We start from the raw sequence: 19,936 nt of genomic DNA, 5'->3' as shown, positions 1-19,936 counted from the left end.
AGCAGTCAAGTGCTTTAGCCACTATGCTACCAGAGCTCCCACAAATGTGAATAGTCCTAGTGAATTCTTTGTGATAAGGACTGTGGCTAAAGTAAGAGGGTTGGGAAAAATCAGTCTTCCTCTTAATTGAACATGAAAAATCATTAGTAATTAATTATTTTTTGCATGCATACGATAGGTCAAAAATTATACTAGATACTAGGCATATACTGCTTAATAAAACACAGGGCCTGACTTCATGGAGCTTTTAATGTAGAGCAGGGTTCAGGAAACTATTCTTTAGAAGGCCAGATATTAAATAATTTAGACTTTTCAGGCCATATAGTTTTTTTCACAATCAAATTCTCCCATTGTAGAGCAAAAGCAACCATAGATAGTATGTAAATAAATGAGGGTAGCTGTGTTCCAATAAAACAAGCAACGGTCCAGATTTGACCTGCAGGGCATAACTTGGTCTAGGGCAATGGTTTATGAACTTTTTGAATTGTGTACTCCATCAGTAAAAAAATTATTTTAATTCATTTTTTTATTGTGATTTGGGTGAAAGTTTACAGAGCAAATTCACTTTCCATACAGCAGTTCACACACATGTTGACTGAAGACATTGACAGTTTACCCCAATGCAACAGCTCCCCTCCCACTTCCTCCTGATAGTTACCTCTTCCCTGTGTCCATCCCTCCATGCACTCCTGCCCCCTGAACTGTCTCCCTGTGCATAAACAGCCCTTCTTTCTCCCATGATTGTTCTCTCCAAGGAATGTATCTACCTCAGATATGTGTTCAACTTTTATGCCTGTCTTTTATTTGGCTGGAAACCACAGGTGTGGGTTCAATTCCAGACCTGAAGGGCAGCTAGGGACCATAGTCTCAGTGGTTCCACCAGCAAACCTGGTCTCCCTTTTTTTTTAAAAAAAAAAAAGATTTTAAATGTATCCAAAAAAAAAAAATCAGGTGGATGGAGGGATGGATAAAAGGATAAAATAAATGGATAGGTGTATGATAAAGCAAATAGAGCAAAATGGTAGTTGGTGAATCTAGGTGGCAGGCACATGGGTTTTCCCTACAAAAGTCTTTCAAATCCTTTGCTTGAAAAGTTTTTCATTAAATATTAGAAAAGAAAAAAAATGAGTACTACACAGTATACATTATTAAAAATGGATTTTTTAAAAGAATGATTACATATATATATGTAATATATATATATATATATACATATATTCCAAAAAAAGGAAAGGAGCCCTGGTGATTCAATGTTATGCACTTGGCTGCTAACTGAAAAGTTAGCAGTTCAAACCCACTAGTTGCCCTATGGGAGAAAGATGTGACAGTCTGCCTCTGTAAAGATTACAGCCTTGGAAAGCCAATGGGGCAGTTCTACTCTATCCTATAGAGTCTCTTGAATCATATTGACTCCATGGGCAATGGGTTGTTTTGTTTTGTTTTTTAAAGTAAAGAAAACAGATAAGCAAATAAATTAATAAATTTGTTTTTTAAAGTAAAGAAAACAGATAAGCAAATAAATTACAAGTTATGAAACGCACAATGGGAAAATGAACAGGGTTGATTATATATGAGGAGTCCTTGGCTGTTGGCTTAGAGGTCAACATTATAAAGCATTAGAACAGGAATTAGCAATCTCTGCATCTCTGTTCTCTCATCTATACATGGATCTTAATTAGTGGAATAAAAATATTATAAACTATAAAGTGCTAATAATAAACATTATAAGCTGTAAAGTCTAATATAACAACATATAATTATTATTGCTAGGCTCTCTCAACATGTCACTTGCTATGTCACTGTTACTAATTAAGTAAGTCCCTCGATATACAAACCCCTCTGAGATCTATAGTATTAATTAAAGTTCAGAGATCCCCAGTAACTTGAAATCATAGAATTTTGGAGCCGATAAAAGCCTTAGAAGTCATCTAGTTACACATTCTCATTTTACAGATGATAAAGTTGAGCTCCAGTCAGCTTAATTGACTTGCCCAAAGTCACCTAACAAATTTAAAACATATATGGGCTAGAAACTGAGTTGCTCAACTCTGTTGGCAATGCTAATTCCATGAGCCTACACTTGACCTTCAGGGGATCTACAGGAAGCACCTTGTCAATCATCAGTACAACCCATGACCTTCTTTCCTTAACCCACCCAGCCAGACAGCGGCCTGAGGAAGCCAGGAGTCCTGCTGCCTATGTGTGTTCCAACCACTGGCCAACACTGACCCCTTCTGTAGGGTGTGAGGATGATGCTGGTGGGGTGTAAATCAGTGTAACATTTCCGGGGGGGGGCAATTTGGTAACTTGCACCAAGGACTTCAAAAATATTAATACCCTTTGACTCCAAAATTTTACTTACAGCAATTTATCATAAGAGCAAAATAATATACATACACACAATGATTATAGACAATTATTATTTCTAGGATCAAGCCTTACTTACATTTATACCTCAGGCTTTTTTTATAGAATCAGAAAACAAGGCACCTCAAATATCCCCAACAATGAGCTGTTTTTATATAATTTGCTAAATCAAACTGCCATTATAGATCCAAAGCAGCCACACACAATATATAAATGAATGGCGGTGGCTGTGTTCCAGTAAAAGTCATTGGGCTAGATTTGGCCCATTTATGATATACACATTCAAAGTAATGATTTTTAAAAAAAGCCATTTAATTCTCAATAGGAAAATGTCCATGATACAATACCAAAAAAAAAAAAAAAGCAAAATTTAGAAAAAAATGATGAGAAGAACAGATATTCAGAACATTGCAATTTTAGGTTTGTTTTCTCTAACAAAAGTTTATATATCTGTGTGTGTGAGTATAGATTGGTTGTTTCAAGTAAATAAGATTAGAAGAAATACACAAATATATTGATGACAGTTATCTCTAGGTTGTAAGATTAAAAACATTTTTTAATTTTTTTTTTTTTTTTTTTTAATTTCCTTATTCTATCTTGTGATCTGGAGCTCTGGTAGCATAGTGCCTAAGGCACTTGACTGCTAACCAGAAGGCGGTGGTTCAAACCCACCAGCCACTCCTCAGAAGGAAGATAGGGCAATCTACTTCCGTAGTGATACTGCCTTGGAAACCCAAGGAGGGGTGGCTATGAGTCGGGTCTGACTCGACAGCACATAACAACAACAACAACAACATCTTGGGATCAGGTCCTGTTTCTAAAAGCTGGGGGGAGAGGTTTTGTTTAGTCCTATTTTTTAAAGAGATGTGTGGCAAACTCTGGCCATAAGAAGCATCCTTCCTTACCACCCCTGGGAAGCCTCATAAAAGAAGTTTGAATAGTTTTGGTTGCAACAAGACTGATAGAAATGCTTTCTCAATGAACTGTTATTTCTCTGAACTAGGATCCTGGCCCAGTACCTCATCTGACTTTCCCTATAGTTTTCAGGAAAGTTGACTCTCTCTCAGAGGACATCTCCTTGGCCCAGTCCATTTATGACAAGAAGCTTGTGTCTATGCAAGAAAACCTCCAAGGACTGGGTAAGTGTCCAGTGTCCAGATGTACTAATGGCTAGAATGTAAGGCCAGTATAAATTAGGTGGAGCAAGGACTCCCATCCCTCTCCCATGCCAAGGTGCCCTGGAGGGCTGCAACCCACCAGCCTTCTAGGCACAGGAAAGGGACAGCCAGCCACAGCTTCCTGTTTCCATCTCCAACTGGGGATCCATTCATCCGAGGGGGCTGCTCTCTCAGGATACACCAAGACAGGTGATTCTGTGTGGGGCACAGCTAGCTTTCCACAGTCGAAGCCAGAATCCACAGGTAGAGAAGGAAGCCAAATACAGTCACATTCCCAAAATGTCCTCATGCATCTGAAATTAGTTGTGAGGTCTCCCAAGTCTTCTGACAAGTCAGCCTTAAGTCACTGCCTTAAGCTGTGCCTAAACTCACAATGCTCTGTATCTCCTGCTTAAACAAGGAAGCTTTCCAGAGAGAATGAGACAAAAGGAGCCATAAGAGAGGGGTTTAGAAGTGGTCTTCTCTGATGAAAGAGAAAAATCCATGCTCTGCCACTAAGCCACTGAGTAATATATAGGCAGCCACTTTTCCATGCCTCTGCTTCTCATCAGCCATGGGAAGATAATCCCTGCACTACCTTCTCTGCAAGCTCATTGTAAGGGGATCAAAAAAGACAACAAATATAAAAGTATTAGGAAAATTTTAAAAATTACATGTAAATAGGAGGTCCTTGGCAACTTCAGAAATGTTATGAAGATAAGATGGATAAAGTTTTCTAAATTCTGTACTTCAGATCATAGTAATGACATTTGGTCAAAATGAGAGTTCATAAAGATGGTGAGGCTTCCCCAAGAAGGTTTTATAGCAGGACTTAGAAAGGAAGGAGGGCTGGGAAGCCTCCTACCAATTCATTATGCTTTGAAATATTTAACTTTAAAAAGCAATCTCTGTCCCATGATTCCTTGGTGACTCAATATTTTTCCATTTTTCATGAAGATCTGAACGCCCTCAACAACTGCTCGTTCTGCCATGAGGCTGGGCAGCTGGGGCAAGAGATCAGAAAACTGCAGGAGGAGCTGGAGGGAATTCAGAAGATGCTTCTGGCCCAGGAGATCCAGCTGGACCAGACCTCACAGGCCCACGAACTGCTGTCCACCACTAACAGTCAGATCACCCAAGAGATGGGCAATTGTTCCTTCTCCATCCACCAGGTTAACCAGTCCTTGGGCCTCTTCTTGGCCCAGGTGAGAGGCTGGCAAGCCACCACAGGCAGCCTGGACCTCTCTCTGAAGGATCTTGCCCAAGACTGCTATGACGTCAGGGCTGCAGTGCATCAGATCAACTTTACTGTGGGGCAGACTTCAGAGTGGATCTACGGGATCCAGCGGAAGACAGATGAGGAGACCCTGACCCTACAGAAGATTGTCACTGACTGGCAGAACTACAGCCGGCTCTTCAGTAGCCTGCGCACCACCTCAGCCAAGACAGGAGAAGTGGTCAAGAACATCCAGACCACCCTGGGCGCCTCCTCACAGCGCATCAGCCAGAATTCCGAGAGCATGCATGACCTGGTGCTGCAGGTCATGGGCTTGCAGCTGCAGCTGGATAACATCTCATCCTTCTTAGACGACCATGAGGAGAACATGCATGACCTGCAATACCACACCCGCTATGCCCAGAACCGAACAGTGGAGAGGTTTGAGACACTGGAAGGACGCATGACTTCTCATGAGATCGAGATTGGCACCATCTTCACCAACATCAATGCCACTGACAACCACGTGCACAGCATGCTCAAGTACTTGGATGATGTGCGGCTCTCCTGCACGCTGGGCTTCCACACCCACGCCGAAGAGCTCTACTACCTGAACAAGTCAGTCTCCCTCATGCTGGGCACCACAGACCTGCTCAGGGAGCGCTTCAGCCTGCTGAGCACCCGGCTAGACTTCAACGTCCGCAACCTCTCCATGATCGTGGAGGAGATGAAGGCCGTGGACACACAGCATGGAGAAATCCTTCACAATGTCACCATCCTAAGAGGTGAGACCCAGATCTGGGGGAGCTACAGAACTCCCAGAGGGCGTTGGTGCTCTTGCAAGCTGCAGGAGTACCTGAGTTTAGGCAAAAATCCTAGTGGGCTAGTAAAGTTGTGTAGCAAAAGTCTAGGGCAACTCATAACTTTAAGAAAAATAGTTTCAAATCTCTAGTATAAAGTGTGTTATGGCTCCCGACTTTACATGGTATACAAATCTGTATCTTATTATAGAGGATTTGTTTATTTCCTGTGTTTGGATAGGAAATAAGTAGACCTTGTGTTTCAGAGGACCCCTGGGTGGTGCAAACAGTTAATGTGCTCAGCTTCTAACTGAAAGGCTGAAGCTTTGAGTCCACCCAGAGGTGCCTTGGAAGAAAGGTCTGGAGATCTACTTCTGAAAAATCAGTCAATGAAAACCCTATGGAGCACGGTTCTACTCTGACACACCCGGAGTCACCACAAGTCACTTGATCAAGTGGACTTGATGGCAACTGATTTTTGCCTTTCAGAGACAGTCTCCTCTTGCTTTTTCCCTTCCCACCCGCTTTAGTGCTTTCAGCCATTCTGCTTCTCCCATGCCCATCACTCTGATGGTCTTTTTCTCCTCCAATACCCCTACATGTGTCCACCATCCAAATCTAATCTCAACAAGAGACCCAATAATATATCTCACCCTTAAATTGAGAAGATAGAAAATTATTGATGAGTTCCATCCCCACAGGGGAATTTGTATTTTAGCTGAAGGGACACTGAGTAGAGTTCAAACATCATGAGTTATATCTTGTAATTTTCAGGGATTAGCAAAAAGCATGTGGAGCAGGAGTGGGAGTGGGAAGAGAAGTAGGAACTTAACATTTTTTCAAGCCTCATCCAGTAAATTTTCAACATAAGGCTGGAGAAAATGTTATTCCTTTCATTGATGCTGGTTTTCCTTCTGGACTAGATCACGGCCAACCACTTTTCTAAAATTAGGAAGATAAAGGAGAGCCTGAAACTTATGGGTTCCTGCAATGTTCCTGGTATTTTAATGCATTAATTTATACATTCACTCTACAGAAACATGATGAACATCTATTATGAGGTAGGCACTAGGCTGGTGGAAGGAATTGAAGGGGAACAAAATGGCCTTGTCCTTGCCTTCATAGGCTTGAAAGTTTGATAAGGAACGAGTAATGAGGGCATCTCATACAGTGATAGAGAAGCACATAGGAGGGGCCCCACCTCATTCATATAAGGTAATTAAGGGATATGCGAACTGAGACCTAAAAGCTGAGGAGGACAAACTGAGGTGCAGGAGGATGGGGTAGGTGGGTTGAATAGTTTCAGGTGGAGGAGATGATGCATGCAAAGGCCCGAAGCAGAGTGTGTAGCACACACATAATCTCCTTTAATCCTCAGTGATCCTGCAACTTTAAACCCAGAAAGCCACAGATGAAGAACTTGATACAAAATGAGATCCAGCCAGTCACCTAGCTAGAAAGGAGTGGACACAGGATTGAAATTTAAGGCAGTTTAGATCCAAAGTTCTCAGCTGCCTTGAGTGGCCCTCTGCTCCAAAGTTTCATAAACTCCTATCCTTCTAAATGCACCTGAGCAAATACAATATCTGCTTCAGTGAAAGTATAGGCTTCTGTGGTAGTTCAGTTTGCGAGTCAACTTGGCTGGGCCTGGTGGAGGGGCTGGGCAGCTGGATGTAGTGTTCCCCATAATGAGACTGGTAATCAACTCCATGGTGGAATCTACTGCGAGCAGCTGAGTAGCTGCCTTAGGGACTGTGGTCTGCTTCTTGTGTATAAGCAGAAGCCTTGGGGAATGGTCTCTAGCTTACGGCACACTTGGAACCTGCATATAGCTGAGTCATTGTTCAGAAGCCTGCCATGCTCTGCTGACCTTGGGACTTAAAATGGACTTAAATTAATGGTCTGTCATGTGGTTTGGTAACACCGGGACTGTGCCTTTTTACTTGTCAACCTTGGGCCTGTCAGCCTCAGCAGCCAGCAGCTGTCTGAGTGAAGACATGCCTCTAGCTCCAGTGGCCCAGGAGCAGGAGGCAGAGCTGGACCCCAAGGTTGAGGGGCTTTCATCCAGCCCCTAGAGCCTGGCACTTTGAACTTGGACTTAAAGCCTCCAAACTGTGAGAGAATAAACTCCTGTTTGTTAAGGCCATCCCATTTGTGGTATATTCTTGTCAGAGTGGCACTAGGTAACCAGAATAGCTTCCTAGTGTCATTTTCTGCTGTCTGTTGTTGTTATGTGCCTTCTAGTCGGACCCGACTCATAGCGACCCCTCCTTGGGTTGCCGAGGCAGTATTACTACAGGAGTGCCCCATCTTCCTTCCAAGGAGGCAATTAAACTAGTTACTGAGTATTTCTTTGGCAACTGAAACCTTCTCACAGTATTTCACCTAAAATGGGAATCTATCTGTATGACTTCTAGGCACACTCTTCCAGTAAAGGGCATTATTAGATAGTTCTCATGACTCATGCGCTGGTAATTTTGTGTTTCTGTTACCTTCAACTTAAGAATAAACAAAATATAAAGCTCTCTTGTTCGCAAAGCCCATTCACACACATTCCATTTCAGCCTCATAATAACCCTTCCTTGTACAGTAGACAAGGCAGATGTTTGGTGTCTTCATTTTACAACATAGGTAATTTGAAACTGGGGAAGTTATGATATTAGCTTAAGAATTAATTTAAAGAAAAAATTAGCCCCAGTGGCAACAGAAATATGCTCAGTGACATAAAGTGGAATCCACAAAGGTTTGGACTAAATGATTACAGAGAATCACACTAAGTCCTGAACCTTCACCATGGCTCTGAGATGCACATATCCAGTGTCAAACCAGAAAAGACATGTTGAAAGCATGAGTACACAAATACCCAAAGGGCATCCTGCTTAGGACTTGCTTAGCTGTAGGACACAGGATGGAGAGTAAAGGAGGAGAAAGTAGCAAAAGTGTTGGCAGGGGAACCATTTTAGATCTTCACTCTAAGTAGAGCCCAACAGTTGTCATGGGTCTTCATACTTGTTACTGTCCTAATGATGGCAGAGTTCTCATGGAAGGGCCTCAGCTGAGCTTGAGAGCACAGGTGGGACATTTCTTTGAGCTTTATCTGACTTTCGGCTTGACCTCTGGCATATCTGCTTACATTGTATCTTTGGCCAACATCCCTCCTGGTCATTAAAGTCACCACATGTAAAATCTCTGACATCTGAAAGAAAATTTTAGAAGCCAACTTCATGTCCCTTCATCCAGCAAGAATGAACACTCATTCATTCACCCACAGACAGGTGTTGACAGACTCTGATGCTGGAAATGAGGTCTCCTGCTGGCCAGAGCCAAGCTTGCCTTTCTAGAATAAAGAGAAAGGGGCAGGACTGGCTATAGTCAAAGTGGAAGGTTCCAAGACTCAATTGGTGGGCTGAGGCTGTTAAACTGCATGAGAATGGAGCCTGCCTTCTAATTTGCTGTGAGTCTTTAGGCAGAATACTTATCTCCAGGCCTCTTCTATTGTTGTTGTTTTTAATTTTTATCTGTAATTGCAAAGGTGAGAGCAGCTGATCTCTGAGACCTCTTCCAGCTCTGTGATTAATTCTGAGCCTCCATTTGCTCAACAGAAAGCATGTGGAACCCATAGTGTTTGTGCCTCTCATGTAATATTTATCTCTTCTTACTCTGTAGGATAATTATTTGTGTCTATGCTCTGGTAGCGTAGTGCCTAAGGCATCTGACTGTTAACTAGAAGGCTGGCAGTTCAAACCCACCAGCCACTCCTCGGAAGGAAGGTTGGGCAATCTACTTCCGTAGTGATACTGCCTCGGAAACCCAAGGAGGGATCGCTGTGAGTCGAATCTGACTCTACAGCAGTGAGGTGTTTTTTTTTTTTTTTTTTATGCTACACAGTGTTTATGCTGGGACTATCCTTTGGGAATTGGAGACAGAAAACCATCATCATTTATTAGCTGAGTGGCTTCAGGAAAGGCTGTTGGCTATTTTTAGCTCAATTTCCTCATCTGTAAATAGGAAGGAATATTGATGCCTGCTCTGTCTATCCCATGGGGCACTTGTGCAGTTAGCAGTAGCAATGGATGGGAACAAGTTTTTGTGAAATACAAATGAATGTCTTAATGCAAGGGATTAGAGTCCTCGGGTGGTGCAAATGGTAAACACACTTGGCTAATAACTGAAAGTTGGAAGTTTGAGTCTTGGAAGAAAGTCCTGGCAATCTACTTCTGAAAGATGAGCCACTGAAAACCCCTTGGAGCACTGTTCTACTCTGATACACATGGAGTCTTACACACATGGCATGCCCTATAGCAACTTTAGTTTTTAAATGTAAAGGATTATTATGAATCTAAATTGCTTGATGGTGGAGTCCTTGTCTTACTCATCAAGTACCCAACAAAGTGCCTGGCCCTTCAAAGATACTTAAGAAATATGTTTTCTCAGTGAATGAATTAATGAAAGCATGAACAAAGGGTAGGAGCTGAGGATGGGCAAAAAGGATTAGATTCAGAGGTGTTAAATTTGCATAAGTACCACCATCTATCTGCTCCCACACCAACAGAGTACAGGAAAAGCAGAAAATGTCACATCATTCTCTCATTTAGTCCTACCTGGGGAGATGGCAAGGAGCTCTGGTTAAAGCATTCAACTGAGGTTGGAACCATGGGAGCAAGATGTGACAGTCTGCTTCCATAAAATCCTATGTGACAGTTCTACTCTGTCTTCCAGGGTCACTATGAGTCAAAATCGACTCGATGGTGGTGGGTTTGGTATTTTTGCTTGCGGAGGTGGCAGTGAGGAGAATGCCTGCAGTGGAAGGTGAGTAGATTTGCTTGTTGTTGAGCAGAAAAGGCAATTGACACCAAGAACGACTATCCAGAAGTGTTTCTGTAGATATGGAAGACCTCCTCATAAGATGTGGTCTATTTCTGGTGCACCCTGACTTCTATGGCTTAGCTCTTGAGGGGTGTTTACCAGGGCCCTACCACTTTGTCTAGACTTCATCTTCCATTATTGTTCCCCCAGCACCACAAGACTGCCCCCTGCTCTGCTTAGCATCTCCACCTCTTGCTCCTTATGGCAAATGCTCAACTCCCTTTTATCCTGGATCCTCTAGGCCTCAGGAGCCCTGAACTCCAGTCTTTGTCTTCCCACCCTGTGAAGCTGCTGAAAGCTCCACTCAGCTTCTCAGCCTAACAGCTGCTTTTTGTTTGGCTTCTGTCTCTCTGCCCAAACCAGTTGTTGTTGTTAGGTTCTGTCAAGTCAGTTTTGACCCATAGTGACCCCATGTGACAGAGTAGAACTGCCTCATAGGGTTTTTCTTGGCTTAATCCTTTCGCCAGGGCTTTCCCCTGCAGAGAGCATCTGGGTGAGTTCGAACTGCCAGCCTTTCTTTTAGCAGCCAAGTGCTTGAATGAAATGCGTTGAGAGGAAAAGCTGCATGGAATGCCAGGCTTCTTTGAGTGAGTCTTCCTTCCCTCTGTGATCTCAGACCTTGGTATCCCTCCAATGCCTTCCAGAAGATGATTTGATATGTATCTAAAAATTCTAATGGGAGTGTGATACACACTGGTTCAGCATAGGCAGAAGTGGAAGTCCGCTGGCAAGGCATTTGACTGCTAACCAAAAGGCTGGTGGTTCAAACTCACCAGCCACTCCTTGGGAGAAAAGTTGGGCAATCTACTTCTGTAGTGATACTACCTTGGAAGCCCAAAGAGGGATCGTTTATGAGCCGGGTCCGGCTTCACGGCACATAACAACAACAACAACAAGTGACAACAACCAGGATTGAGAGTCCCTGATCCAGGCTGATATTCTTTACTAATGATTTATTTATGTTGTTGTTGTTGAAAATATATAGACTAATATTCATACTGAATAGAGGGGAGCTTGAGGTCTAAAGAGGGACAGACTTACCCAGCCACCCAATTTGTTAACACCAGAGCTGAGACTCGGACCTGGGTCTCCTGATTTCCAGGTAATGTACCTTCCATTGCAACAGGTCAGTCTCCCAAGAGCCTCCACTTCAGTCTCCATTTCCCCTCTACCCTTGTAACCTGGCTGGCTGCTTCTGACTGTGTGATCTGCTGGGGCCCCTCCTGCCCACGGGTGGGGGAAGTTGGTACCCTGAGAATCTCGGGACTTCTGCCCAGCGCCAACCCCTGCTCCATTTGGGTGCTCAAGGAGCAGACCACCTACTTGGCCCCAGACACGCAGTCAGTTGTGGCTCGACCTTAATGGGCCTGCATTGCTTAATTACAGCTTATGGCTTCCTGAGTAATTATGGTCCTCCTTAGGACTCCACAGTGCTCTGTTCATGTCTCCCTAGCCTGCACCTCAGCCACTGCAGCTGGCGTTTCCTCCTTTAGTCTTAAATGTCTCTCCACAGCTCAGGGCAGCAGTTAGACTTCCCTCCTTTGCCGTTTACCCTTGATATTAACATACTCTTGTTGGCTGTGCCAAGGGCACTCTGTTCTGGAGAGCGCCTTGGTCAGTCTCCATCCACATTCCTTCCCCCTTTGCTAACCACTGAACTGAAGTTGTTGACTTCTTCTCCAGCCAAACCCAGGTCCCTCCCAGCTCTCCATGCTCTGACCCCGTGATTCATGGCTGCCACAGAGAGGGGCAGGAGGAGGCTCTTCTCACCTGAGGAGAACAGCCCTTCAGATGACCCTTCTCTGCTCTGTAGGGAGCCCTCAGCAGCAGCGGCATCACTAGGGGGACACGAGGTGGGGGGGGGGTACAGACAGCACCAGGTGACACTGTCAGAAGAGGTGATATCAAAATGGCTATAAAGTTTTTGTGCAGTTTTTTTGTGTGCAGAGTTTTTTATTATTATTATTATTATTATTAAAATATCCCTGTATTTTTATTTAAAAAATATCCCTAATGTCTTTAGTTATAACAAAAAAATATTTTCCATAAGCCCCACTTAAATGAACTTACAAGGCTAAAACGTTATGCTAATTTACTTTTTTGAACCTGCTGGTGGGGCAGAAGGCATTTGACTGCTAACCAGAAGGGTGGTGTTTCAAACCCACCAATCACTCCACAGAGGGAAGATGTGGCAGTAAAGATTTACCACCTTGGAAACCCAATGGGGCTGGCTATGAGTTGGAATCGACTCGATGGTAGTGGGTTTTGTTTGTTTGCTTTAAATGCACTCTAGTCAAGGAGCCCTGGTGGTGCAGTGGATAAGTGCTTGGCTACTAACCAAAAGGCTGGCAGTTTGAATCCACCAGCTGCTCTATGGGTTCCATAAAGATTGTTGTTGTTGCTGTTGTTATGTGACATCAAGTCGAACCTGACTCATAGTGAACCCTCCTTGTGTTTCCGAGGTGGTATCTCTACGGAAGTAGATTGCCCAACTTTCCTTCTGAGGAGTGGCTGGTGGGTTTGAACTGCCAGCCTTCTGGTTAGCAGTCAAATGCCTTAGGCACTACGCTACCAGAGCTCTTCCATACAGATTACAGCCTTAGAAACTCTATGTGGCAGTTCTTCCCTGTCCTATAGGGTCGTGATAGGTCAGAATTGACTTGACAGCAATGGGTTTAATGTGCTTCAGTGAGAGCTGTCATTATTACTCAGTTACAATGATGTTTAAATCACATGGTTTCATCTGCACACACTATAGCATGTGCTGTTGTTTCCACTGCTGCCACTGATTTTGTCAAATTTTCTGGTGTTTTAGCTACAATATTGTGGTAATTAGTATTTGGGAACCTATAGTAATAACTTTTTTGAGAATGAAGCAGTAATTAAAAGGAGAAAAATGTTAAAAAGCTTCTGCTTGGTTACTAAAATGTTGTAACTCATAATGTTATAATTCAATGTAGAAAGATTTTACCAAACAATTTCATTGTTAGTATTCATATACTCTAAGAAATATTACATTTAAGCAATTTACAACTAGATTACATATTATTCTATGATTAAAATTACTAAGAAACATGACTAAGGATTCTGTGGGAGGTCTGGTGGTGTAGTGGTCAAGACATTTGGTTGCTAACCAAAAGGTTGGTGCTGTGAACCCACTAGCTGATCTGCAGAAGAAAGATGAAGCAGACTTCTTCTGTAAAGATTTACAGCCTTGGAAATCCAATGGGGGTCCTTTTAAGTCAGTATCGACTTGATGGCAGTGAGTTTGGTTTTAAGTTTGGAAGGAGTCTGTGTGGTCTGGAATGAGAGGAAGTCCATGAGGGAGAGATGACACCTTGAGTTACCACACTGAGTGACACCAACCCTGATGAAGCCACTGCTCAGCTCCCCTCCGAGAAGGGCTCTGAGGTTTTCTCCCTCCTTCAGGCAGCACCTAGGGCAGGAGGCCTCTTCTGTGGGAAAATGAGAGGCTGGGAAAAGGACCAGGAGCCCCTGCAGCTGGTTGTGTGGAGTGTGGGGCAAACGATATCAAGTTCAGAGTCTCTCCTTACTGGCTGAGTGATCTTGTCCAAGTGCTCACCTTTCTGCACCACAGTTTCTCGTCTGTAAAATGAGACAGGATCCTCAATGTAAAGTGCCTGAGACACAGTAAAAAAAAATTTTTTTAATTGCCATGATAGCAATTCCAACTCAAGGAGATCTCATGTGTGTCAGAGTAGAACTGTGCTCCATAGGGTTTGTAATGGATGATTTTTTGGAAATTGATTGCCAGGCCTTTCTTTCAAGGCATGTCTGGGTGGATTCACACCTCCAACCTGTCAATTACCTGCTGAGCACTTAACTATTTGAACCATTCAAGGACTCCCAGAACACACTAGACAAATGTTAGCTTTTCTCATCACTCATCCTTTTTCCACCCTGTAGGAGATGAAAAAAGGCAGGACATGGGGCAGTTAGAGATTCAGGTGCTAAAGTGAGCCAGGGACTGAATATTGTAACACCATTGTGAACCCCCCAACATGAGGTGGGCTCCACCACCAGCCTGTGACATGTAGCAGTGAGGGAGCTTTCATCTGCAACAGGAGCATCTGTCAGTAGCCCACACAAGGGCCTGTGAGATTCAGACGGGCCCAGGATGAACTCCACTGGGTTCTCAGAGCTGAGGTCAGTGGTATCAGCTGTGGCTTGAGGGAGTAGGGATGGGAAAGTAACCTTAATTCTGGAAATCCTCACTCCACTCTCAGGGCTATAGCCCTTGGGTGTGTGTGTGTGTGTGTGTGTGCGTGCATGTGTGTGTGTGTGTGTGTGATGAAGTGAAGTATATTACAGGGAGCTTCTGCACAAACTTCCTCCAGAAGCATGTGGGAGGCCTCAGCCTTTCCCATCCAGGGAAAGATGCCAGGGGCTGGTGTAGAGGAGGAAAAAGAGAAGGGCTTTACACTTCTACCTTTTCTCCTTCTCTACCAACAAACCAACCAACTGGTTGCCATGGAGTCGATTCTGACTCATGGCGACCCCATGTGTGCCAGAGTAGAACTGTGAGTTTTCAATGAGTGATTTTTCCAACAGATCACCAGACATTCTTCTGAGGGGCCTCTGAGTTGACATGAACCACCCAGGGACTACTCCTTTTCTACTGGCATAAAACCCCTTAGAAACCAAAGCTGGTTGCTATGCTCCTCAGTAGACCAGGAGGAGAGATGATGATGGTATAAGAAGAAATGGGGTCTCAGGGAGACTTGGCTTGACTCGGGGGCAAGGAGGGGAGGGCATCCTTGTAGAGATGTCTCTCAGGCTCTTCTTGAGTCAAGGCTGGAGATGGAGGTGACTGATTCATCCACCCAGAGGTTACTTGTTTGAAGCCAAAAAAGTGGTTAAGTTCATCTGTAAGTAGAGAGGGTATACAGCCAAGGAATTGGGAGCAAGCCCTGGGGGAGCCCACATTCCCAGAGTAGTTGGAGGAAGAGTCAAAAGAAGGGCACAAAAAGCAGTAAAAAAAAGTAGGAGGCAAGTGCCTGCAAAACCAAGGAAAGAGCACATGTCTGTAGGAAGGGTGGTCTTAGAGCCAGAAGGGTCCTTAGAAGCTCTGAAGTACAACTCTCATTTTACATATGAAAAACTGAGCTCTAGTCTGGGAAAGGACTTGGCCAGCTTGGCTCCACTAACCTCTGGCTCCCAGCTCTGTGCTCCTCACACCACCCACACAGCCCCTGGGGACCTTTCCACCTCTGAATGGCCCTCTCTTTTTCCAAACCTCAGCTGGTCCAGGTGCCAAGAACAGAGTTGAGTGAAGACAGACACTGTGGCATTGCCAGTTCCCAGCAAGTCCTGCCAGTGTTGGGGAGTCAGTTCCTGTGAGGGTACCCCCTTGTGCCATTTGATTCTGGCCACTGCACTCTAGAGGTGCTGGCTGTGGAAGAGAGGGTAAGTCCTACTTTCTGGCTTCTCAGGGGCCAAGCTGCTGCCATCCCCAGCCAGTCCCAAGCCCTACCCCCAGCCAACCTAATGACGGACAAAATTCCAGCCTTGGCTGCTGGCAGACCACGTGAGCCATGCATGGCCACATCCCATGGGTGGGAGGTGGTGATGGGGCAGGCAGTGGCAGAAAACTGGCTGAATGTTTTTATTGGCCCTGGTGGGGCTGACTCTGTCTGGGCTCCGGTTTCCAGTTTAGGTCATAATAGAGGACAGTATTCACTGACACACCATTCCACTTAGAAACACCGTAGGAAGGAGACAAGGAGCCGGAACAGCAGGTCCAAGGCAGGGGGAGGGGAGGGTGGAAAGGGCAGCTAGTAACTGGACCAAGATCTCCAGCTACCATGTCTGTGTTAGATGGGGAAGGGACCTTGATGCCACAGTGTTGGGTTATGGCACTTAAAAGGCTGCCTGCTTGCCCTGTACATAGCATCCTTGCTGTCTGAGAGACCCACCCAGGTTCTAATCAGGAAGATGTAGGGATATCACTTTACCTCTCTGGGCATTAGTTATCTCCTCTGTAAAAGGAAGGAATTGGATCAAGTACCATCTAGCTCAAAAACTCAAGAGTTCAATTACAAAGGGGGTAATGTAAGAGCACAGTTCTCACAGAGGCCTGGTGTGAGCACTTGGCTTCATCACCCAGGCCAACCCTCTGGTTCACTGCTCTCCATAACTCTCCCCACTGATCCCTTGCCCAGATCACCAAAGAAAGCCAAGTCCATATTATACCTCAGCCCTTGTTCTCCAAAAGCACCATCCTCATGATGCCTAATAATTCTCTTTTCCTCTGCATTTAGCATGCCTTGGGTAGAGTGACAACCACATATGGCTGTGTGTCCTCAGGTTTGATACAGCTCTGACAGGTAGTGACCCTCAGACTTGTCTAGTCAGAAGTATATTAAGTTATCTGACTTCTGGTTTGGCACTAGACTAGGTTCACTAAGGAAGGACCATATTTTCGTCTTAGCATCTCCCACAGGCCATAGTCCTGATCCTGGCCAATAGCCGGTGTCCACTACTGTTTGGTGAATCACCCTCACCAAAGCCAAGTCACCTAGATTTCCTTCTATGTCATCTACAGTTATATAGTCTTGTATTTTACATTTTGGTCTATGATCCATTCATCTTAAATTAATTTTTGTGAAAGATGTAAGCTCTATATCTAGATTTTTATTTATTTTTTGCACATGGATGTCCAGTTGTTCCAGCATAATTTGTTGAAAAGATTCCTTTCTCCAGGGAATTGCCTTTGCTCCTTTTTCAAAGATCAGTTGACTATATTTGTGTGGATCTATTTCTGGTCTTTTTATTCTGTTCTACTGATCTATTTGTCTATTCCTTCCCCAATATCTCACTGTCATGATCACTGTAGCTCCATATTAAGTCCTGAAATTGGGTGGCATCAGTCCTCCAACTCTGTTTTTCTTCAATATTGTGTTGTCTGTTCAGGGTCTTTTACCTTTCCATGTCAACTTTAGTTTTTCGATAGCCACAAAAATATCTTGCTGGGAATTAAATTGGGATTGCATTGAATCTATAAGTCAATTTGGATAATTGACAGCTTAATAATGTTAAGTCAGTCAGTACATGGACATGGAATCTCTATTTAGGTGGTCTTTGATTTCTTTCATCAGTTTTTCAGTTTTCCTCATATTGATCTTGTACATATTTCAATAGTTTATACCTAAATATTTAAATTTTTGGTGCTAATGTAAGTGGTGTTATACCTTTAATTTCAAATACCAATTGTTCATTGCTGATATATAGAAAAGCAATAGACTTTGATCAGTTTTATATCCTGCAACCTTGCTGTAATTGCTTATTCCTTTTTTTTTTTTTTTTTCCTGATTCTTTGGGATTTTCTACATAAACAGTCATATCATCTGTGAACAAAGCCTTTTCTTTCTCTCTTCCCAGAATCACCTTCTACAAACACATACTGAGCTCTTTGCCACATGCCAGACTCTGTGTCTAGGTTGGGAGTGGGAGGTGTAGCCCTCACCTTTCCTTCAAGGGCTCCACAATCTTGCAGGTTCCAACAGATAAGCATCTAGGGCTTGCTTTCAGTATACTCTTACTTCTCTTTCTATGTATTAAATAAAAGATTCAGAAAGTAGTAGCTACAAGAGCTCATAGAAGAGGCTAGAGAGGTCAGGGTGGGCTTCTTGAAGGAATTGCCCTTTCTGTGAGCTGTTGTGTTCCCATGTACTCAGACTGGTCTGTTTCTGCTTCTCATACCTCCCTTTCTTGGCTTTCTCTTTGATATCACCTAACTCCAGCCCTGCTCCCAGATGCCTAAGTGGTCTTGGGCAGAGCCTGTGGGTAGGGCAGGAATTAATACTATGATCAAAAACTATGAGGAGAGGGAGAGGCCAGCCTGGCCTCTAGAGCAGGAGAGATAATGCTGGACGGCTTTGGCCTTTCCCCAGAGTGGTCCAGCTTTCTCAGTCCCCAACTCAAGTGCATGTGTGTAGCCATAGAAAAGACTTGGAGTCAGAATAATAGGCTGTTATTTGTTGCATGTATTCCATGCGCCAGGCCTTATGCTGGAGAATTTACATATGTTATTTCATGAAATCCCCTCACTAGGCAGGTAAGTATTATTATTCCCACTTCGCAAATGACAGATTTACTCAGAAGAATCAAAGAATTGGCTCAAACTCCCAAGGCCAAATGGTAACAGGCCTGTTACCTGATAATAGTCCAGCCTGGCGTTGTGGCTGTACTCCATTCCCTGTTTGTGGAAAACTTCATGAGAGCAGGTTTATGAAGCAGCCCCACATGGAGTGACCGCTCCCTTTCTTTTTCCAATCCTAGGTGTCCCCGGCCCTCCAGGACCAAGAGGACTCAAGGGAGATGTGGGCATGAAAGGGCCTGTTGGCAGCAGAGGACCAAAAGGAGACGCAGGCAACTTAGGCCCCCCAGGGCTTCAGGGTCCTCAGGGGCAGCCTGGGGATGCCGGACCTGTGGGAGAACGGGGGCCAGTTGGCCTGAGAGGTGTCCCAGGCCTCAAAGGCTCAAAAGGCAGTTTGGGAACTGGAGGGCCAAGAGGACAGCCAGGCCCCAAAGGGGATGTGGGGCCCCCCGGACCAGAGGGGGCCCCAGGGCCAGAGGGGCCCCCAGGGTCTCAGGGAAAACCAGGTATCGCAGGGAAGACAGGGTCACCAGGCGAGCGGGGGCCCATGGGGCCTAAGGGTGAACCAGGGATCCAGGGTCCTCCTGGCCTCCCCGGACCCCAAGGCTCACCAGGGAGCCAGAGTCCCTACTGAAGAGGGGCTAGTCCAGGACACTGCCACACAGAATGCCAGGAAGAGGGCTAAGAGCAGCGTGAGCACCCAGAAAGCCTCACCTAGAGACAGTTGTGGTCCTTTGATACCAATTGGGAGTCCTCCAGGGCTAGCCCTGCAGCTTCAGGCTCCCCAGTAGGAAAGCAGCTCCCATCTACACGCACACACACACAATTCCCTGCAGGTCAGGGGGGCTGACTGGGGTTCCCTGACTGGGCAGGAGAAGAAGGCAGCAGAGAACCCCCCTTTCCTGTGACAGAGCCTACCAGGACAGCGGCTACCTCTAGATGGAGGTTTTTAATCTACCCCTAAATCAGTGGTCTACTCCCCTATTCCCAGCATCTTCACACCCATCCTAGCCAGCAGTTGCCTGGGGCTCACATTGTTTAAAAGACCCAGGAAAATCTTGCCAGATTATGATTAAAACTCGAGGGACAGGGTAGATTTGGCAGCTGCAAGACCCTCCCCATCATCATGGGACCAGAGACCTCAGGGAGCTGCGTCTTGCCTCACCTAACTGGTCATTCTTGGGCCCTGAACATGGTGCCTCCAACAAGTTCAGCATTTTGTCCACGTGTCTCAGGAGAAGTCCACGAGAAATCCAAGCAGGAGTTTCATCTGCACAGGCAGAATATCCAGGCCCTGGAATGTTCTGCCAAAGTAGCAGCCAACACCCAGGAAAGGCCACAGAAACTGGAGGGAGGGAGGCCAAGGTGAGCATGTCGGTGCTTTGTCCACTGGGGCATTGCACAGCTGCCT

The 19,936-nt window shown here is 44.8% G+C and overlaps 1 protein-coding gene across 1 annotated transcript in view; it reads left to right on the top strand.

Moving 5' to 3' along the window:
• The window catches only part of SCARA3 (scavenger receptor class A member 3), a 23,690-nt gene extending 4,531 nt beyond the window's left edge, over positions 1 to 19,159 (top strand). The window contains exons 4-6 of the mRNA XM_007938733.2: positions 3,408 to 3,506; positions 4,482 to 5,525; positions 18,708 to 19,159. Coding sequence (XP_007936924.2) covers positions 3,408 to 3,506; positions 4,482 to 5,525; positions 18,708 to 19,159 — 1,595 coding nt within the window. The remainder of the gene's footprint in view (positions 1 to 3,407; positions 3,507 to 4,481; positions 5,526 to 18,707) is intronic.
• The last annotated feature ends 777 nt before the right edge of the window (positions 19,160 to 19,936 follow it).

Source organism: Orycteropus afer, unplaced genomic scaffold, assembly GCF_000298275.1.
Source record: "Orycteropus afer afer isolate SDZICR_OR568_19922 unplaced genomic scaffold, OryAfe1.0 scaffold00053, whole genome shotgun sequence".
Classification (NCBI taxonomy): domain Eukaryota; kingdom Metazoa; phylum Chordata; class Mammalia; order Tubulidentata; family Orycteropodidae; genus Orycteropus; species Orycteropus afer.
The sequence above is the reverse complement of the archived record's forward strand: the minus strand, read 5'-3'. Positions and strand labels throughout refer to the sequence as shown.